The sequence below is a fragment of the Xenopus laevis genome, chromosome 2S, assembly GCF_017654675.1.
Source record: "Xenopus laevis strain J_2021 chromosome 2S, Xenopus_laevis_v10.1, whole genome shotgun sequence".
NCBI lineage: Eukaryota > Metazoa > Chordata > Amphibia > Anura > Pipidae > Xenopus > Xenopus laevis.
In genome coordinates, this window is record NC_054374.1 from 126,625,227 (window position 1) to 126,631,226 (window position 6,000).

Below are 6,000 nucleotides of genomic sequence, written 5' to 3' on the forward strand. Positions count from 1 at the left end.
ACTTTCTTGTTCTATTTGATATTGGCTTCATTGGACGGAAGCTTAGCGATTGAACAGTCTGGTCGAATCCACTCTATTCTATATATATATATATATATATATATATACTTCATGTACAACGTTTGCACTCTTACCGGATTAACACTATCAAAGTTTCAAAGGTCAAAGTTTGTCATACAGCTCAATTGAAGGACCAGCACTCCATTTCCATTAATGTGGGCCAAAACGTTGGATAGGCATTAAATAAACACATTTATTGCACACGAAATTGGAGTGCTGATCCTTCAATTAAGATATATATAGATACTGCTTTCAGTAGCAATTACGGTTCCAAATAACTTTGAAACCATTTTTAAGCAATGTATACTTTAATTATTTATATTTAATTTATGGAAAAAATGAGCGTACGCTCCTTTAAATAAAAAATAATTTCAAAATTTTTAGTGCCACATGGTGGTGACACTGTGCTGCACTGTGCATTTAGGGGCAAATTCACTAACCTGCGGAGTTGCGCTAGCGCAGGCTTCGCCACACTTTGCCGCACTTCTCCAGGGTGCCGCTAATTCACTAACATCCAAAGTTGCGCTCAGGGAGGCGAAAGGTAGTGAAGTTGCGCTAGCGTTAATTCTTCAAACAAAGCGAAGTTACGCTAGCGATGCCTAATTTGCATACGGCACCAATTTAAAGTTCAAGTATGTGTAGCAGCAAATACATTACACTACACAAGCCTGGGAAAGCTTCATAAAATAAAATTAAGTTGTTATTTTGCAATATACATGTGCCCACTGTATAGTTTAGGTGCCATATGTTAAGAAATGTAGGGGGGAAAGAGGGTACCCCAAAAAAATGTACAATCTTTTTCAGCCTATCACCCTTAAAAAAGGAAAAGATGTCAACTTTTTTTGAAGCAATCCCTATCTACTCTATTGCACTTCGCCTGGTCTCAGGTGACGAAGGCAAGTCTGACGCAAGAGGTAACGTTCAGTAAAATGTGCAAGTTAGTGAATTAGCGTAGTTACGTCCCATTCGCCATAGCACAACTTCGCCTGGCATAAGGGTGCAAAGTAGCGATAGAGTAGGTCCACTTCGTTAGCAAATTTACGCCAGTGCCCGTTAGTAAATCGGCGAAGTAACGAAATGACGTCACACTGGCGAATTTGCACTAGCGTTAGCCGATTCGCGCTTTAGTGAATTTGCCCCTAAGGCTATTACATTGGGGGGTAAGCTTTAGGATAAGCCTTCTGCTCATGGAAAGAAGCATAGCAGCCCTATGCCATAAAATTAAACTAAAAAGGAAAAGACAAACCTCTTTATAACACATTATTTATTTTAGAGTATTGTGAATACCTAACTGATATAAGTTGCATGTGCCTGAATATGTTGCCTGTAATGGACAAGCCTCCTGCCAGTAAATACTTGTATGCAATCCACCAAAGGGAGAGGAAGGTAAAACAGTTGCATAGCTACACTTTGTAACCTAAGTACTGTTTCTCTTTTTAAGCAGTTTTTACTGTTTTGCTAGGTTTGGTGGAGGATTACAGGCCTCCATTTTTTGATGTTGTTCCTCATGACCCAAGCTTTGAGGATATGAAGAAAGTTGTCTGCATTGACCAACAGAGACCAAATATACCCAACACGTGGAGTTCAGACAATGTAAGTAAAACATTAAAGATAAACTGTATTTTATAACCCACAGATTAAGCTACTGCGGTCCCATTCGTTACAACGGCAGGGCCACCCTATCACCCTTTACTGTCTCTCTACTGCCAACCATTGCACATAATTACAGCTATGGCACATTGCTTGATTCCAGGCATTTTGTAGTTTTGTGGACAATAAAACCACACTCACACACTTGGATGGAAATCGTCTGAAAGCATAGGTGCCAACTAGCAGTTAGGCAATTTAAAATAGTTAAAGGAGAATTCAACGTATAATAAAAAAAAACCTTCCCCCCTACCCTGGGTAGACCCCCCTCCCTCCTCCCTCCCTGCCTACCTGCCCGCCCGGGCAAATGCCCCTAATTTTTTATTCACTCCTGCGTGCAGATTCTGGCCTCTGAGTTCACGGCATCCATCTTCTTTCTTCAGAAGTTTAGGCGAATGCGCAGTTGAAGTAAATTTCTGGTCCCGAACAACTGCGCATGCGTCAAAAGTCACGGAAATTTCCGAAATTTTTGGGGCAGCCATTCAAAGCTGAAAAAAGGAAAAAAGGCACAGGAGACATAGCCGATAACAGATAAGCTCTGTAGTATACAATAGGATTATTTAGATTTTTGAACATATCTGTTAGCTACTGTATATCCTGTGCTTGAATGGCTACCCCATGGCTACACAGCAGCTTGTTTATATAAACTTTTGATGTGCTTTTGAAGCAGACATATCAGTTTTACCAGTGCAGGGCAACAGTATATTATATTGTCATTCCACTAAAACACTTAGGGGCCCATTTACTTAGTTCGAAATTCAAAAAAACTTTGAATTTCGAATGTTATTTTTGGCTACTTCGACCATCGAATTGGCTACTTCGACCTTCGACTACGACTTCGAATCGAACGTTTCGAAATAAAAATTGTTCGACTGTTCGACCATTTAATAGTCGAAGTACTGTGTCTTTAAAAAAAACTTTGACCCCCTAGTTCGCCACCTAAAACCTACCGATGTCAATGTTAGCCTATGGGGAAGGTCGAAGAAAAATCGTTCGATCGATTTTTCGTTCGATCGAACGAATTGCGGCAAATCCTTCGACTTCAATATTCGAAGTCGAAGGATTTACATTCGACAGTCGAATATCGAGGGTTAATTAACCCTCGATATTCGACCCTAGGTAAATCTGCCCCTTAAATTTTTTGGTGTTACTGTTCCTTCAATTTGTATTAATACGTTCCAGTACTTTGGGCCTCGTAGTGCATGAATTTAATGATGGATCCTAAACAAAACAGGAATACTGAAAAGTCAAATGCTTGGTGCTGTATGTAGATGTAGGGTCCTTTTTAAGACCCCCCTTCCTACATTTTTAAAGAGGGAGAATACAGTACCAGTTTTGCACATATATAATAAAGATTCAGTCAGAATCTGCCCGGCCCTGTGTTCCCCTGAGCGTCCATACAGATGATGGATCTAGTGCCTCATTTGTTCCACCCCTGCAAATACTTTAACCATTCCTCAGTATGTTTGTGGAATTATATATTAAAACATAATTGTGCTATTTACTGTGATACACCTACTAGATGCTTGACTGTAAGCTGATATGTTAGGATCCTTATATAACAACGCTTAATTGACGTTTGATATTAAAGCCATGCCTGATACATGTACAGTACAGCTATACGTTTTTAAATTGTATAACTTAATTAGTCGTTGTTTTTATGCCAACATGCTTGTAGCGATGCTTTCATCTCCACTAATAACAGTGAAATTTGAGTCTGCAAAAAAGATAACCAGGGCTCTTTTATTTGTGGTCTACTAGATATTGTCTGCTATGGCAAAGACCATGAGGGAATGCTGGTACCAGAGTCCATCAGCCCGACTAACTGCTTTAAGGATCAAAAAGGCCCTAAACAAGTTGAGAAGTTCCCTGGATCAAACAAAGCAAGAATGCTGAAAAGGCATGAAAGTGGCAGACACACACATAAACTAAGCACCAACAAGGACTGCCCTCAGTTAATCTGGGCTCCTTCATTAAACAATCCTATGCGCTGTTTATACAAGCCTGAACACTGGAAACTTGGAACAAGCAAGCAAAGTACTTATACTCTCTGGAATAAGGACCTGCCTGTCTAGATTTGTAACCAAAACCCTGAAAATGAAATCCATTCTTTTATTCGGATCATCCCATGATGATCAGAATTCAAACTTTATATTTCAGTACATAAAGCAGTTATAGTGTTCATACATCAATTTATTGTTGTATTTAAGAATGTAAGCTTTGTGAATGTGTTACACAAATGAACATGGGATTCATACTTGCACAACTGTGGGCTTAGGAGGAGGACGTCACACAAGTAGGTGAGATTTTTATTTTTTTTCAAAGAAACTACGGTGGCAAAATGTGGAGTAATCAGAAATTACTTCAAATTCAGGGACCCCAAAAATTTGGGTTGGTCACAAATATACTGTAAAGGCGGCCATAGACTCAAAGATCCGCTCGTTTGGCGACATCGCCAAACGAGTGGATCTTTCCCCGATATGCCATTAACGGCATGGCTATATCGGGGGTAATTCGAACGTTCGGCCGTATGGCCGAACGATCGAATTACGATGCGCCAAGGGGCTCCGACGGGTCGGTTGGTTTAAAAATCAAACCTTCCCGATCGATATCGTGGGCAGATATCGATCGGGAAGACCCGTCGGAAGCCCCCATACACGGGCAGATAAGCTGTCAAATCGGTCCAAATGACCGATATCGGCAGCTTTATCTGCCCGTGTGTGGCCACCTTAAGTTGTATGAAGCCGCAGAATTGAGAATTAGCATCATGCACTTATTACATGGTGTGGAGGGGTCTCTGTGTTGTACTATGTGCTTTGTAAGTGTTGAGGATGGTCACCAAAGGAAACTGCACCTTTTGAACCAGTGGTTCCCAGTGCTCCCCACCAGCTCGTGCCACCTGCAAGCTTTCTGGTAGGCTGAAGAGGAGGGATTTGTACAACTACAAAGTGCCCACACAGTGACTGAAATTGTTTTAGCAGAAGATGCCTGGGCCTTAGAGGATATGCCGCTGATTTAGTACCAGTGCTAAGAGTCAGCAAAGTGTTTTTACAATATGAAAAGGTTTATCAAAGAATTTGAAGGTGTCAAATGTGCAGAATGTATTTAAGTTGCAAAATACCATATGAGATGTTAAGAGTTTATAAGGCACCTTTTGGCAAAATATATTATCCCCAACCAAAGGTGCAGGCTAATAGAGCTCACACTCAGGTTGGGGGTAACAGTAGTTTTTTCTTTCTTTAAAGGGCATGTCAAATCTAAATAAAGTTCTACAGGACAAAGACTAAAGCTATGGAAATCCAAAAGTAAAAATTTTTTTATTCATATAATTAATGACATAATGGGGCAAATTCACTATGATTCGTAGTTGCGCCAGCGTCCACTTCACCACACTTGGACAGGCATATTTTCGCCAGCGATACGCAAAATTCACTAAAATCCGAAGTTGCGCTCAGGGGAAGCGTAAGGTTGCGAAGTTGCGCTAGGGTTAATTCGCCAAGCAAAGCGAAGTTATGCCAGCGATGCTTAATTTGCATACGGCGCCAAATTGAAGTTACAATGGAGGTATATGTAGCAGCACTAGACAAGCCTGGGAAACCTTCAAAACAGCAAATAAAATTTTTATTTTGCCCTACACGTGTTCCCACTGTATAGTTAAGGTGCCATGAGTTAGGAAATGTAGGGGGGAAGGAGGGTAGCCCCAAAAATTTTTTCGATCTTTTTCAGTTTATCACCCATAAAAAATGAAAAAACGCCAGCGTTTTTTGGGACTTAGAAAAATCTTTAACTTTTTTTTGAAGCAATCCCTATCGACTCTATTACACTTCAAACAAGAGAAAGTTGTGCTCACTACTCATTTTTAAAATCATTAGGCGGGGGTGCAATGAGGGTGTGACCACAAAATACATATAGTCAAATACAAGAGTCCTCTGCACTCAACCCATTATCAATATATTTAAGACAGAGACATTTTGCGCATACTGCTACTGAAAAATGCCTTACCCTTTAAACAAAACAGGGATTGTTTGTCCATATATTGCAATATATTTAAGCTGGCCAACTACGTCAAAGTCATCCCATATCTGGCCAGTCCTACGCTTAATTTTCTGATTCAATTTTCAATTATCTGATTCATTAAGAATTCTATTGCTTCATTATACATTTTACAAAGGGACTAAGTTTTACCTGCAACTTACTAGCTGCTTTCAAAGTAAAACTCCCAAACTTGGCTGCCCTTTTATTAGACACCAGTGGGATCACCTGACTATAGCTGGGAGGGGTGGGAGCTACAAC

The 6,000-nt window shown here is 40.3% G+C and overlaps 1 protein-coding gene across 2 annotated transcripts in view; it reads left to right on the plus strand.

Moving 5' to 3' along the window:
• The window catches only part of acvrl1.S (activin A receptor type 1 S homeolog), a 41,884-nt gene extending 37,995 nt beyond the window's left edge, over positions 1-3,889 (plus strand). For both annotated transcript variants that reach the window (XM_041584361.1, XM_041584362.1), the window contains 2 exons: positions 1,523-1,653; positions 3,469-3,889. In XM_041584361.1, coding sequence (XP_041440295.1) covers positions 1,523-1,653; positions 3,469-3,603 — 266 coding nt within the window. In that variant the 3' untranslated portion in view covers positions 3,604-3,889. The remainder of the gene's footprint in view (positions 1-1,522; positions 1,654-3,468) is intronic.
• The last annotated feature ends 2,111 nt before the right edge of the window (positions 3,890-6,000 follow it).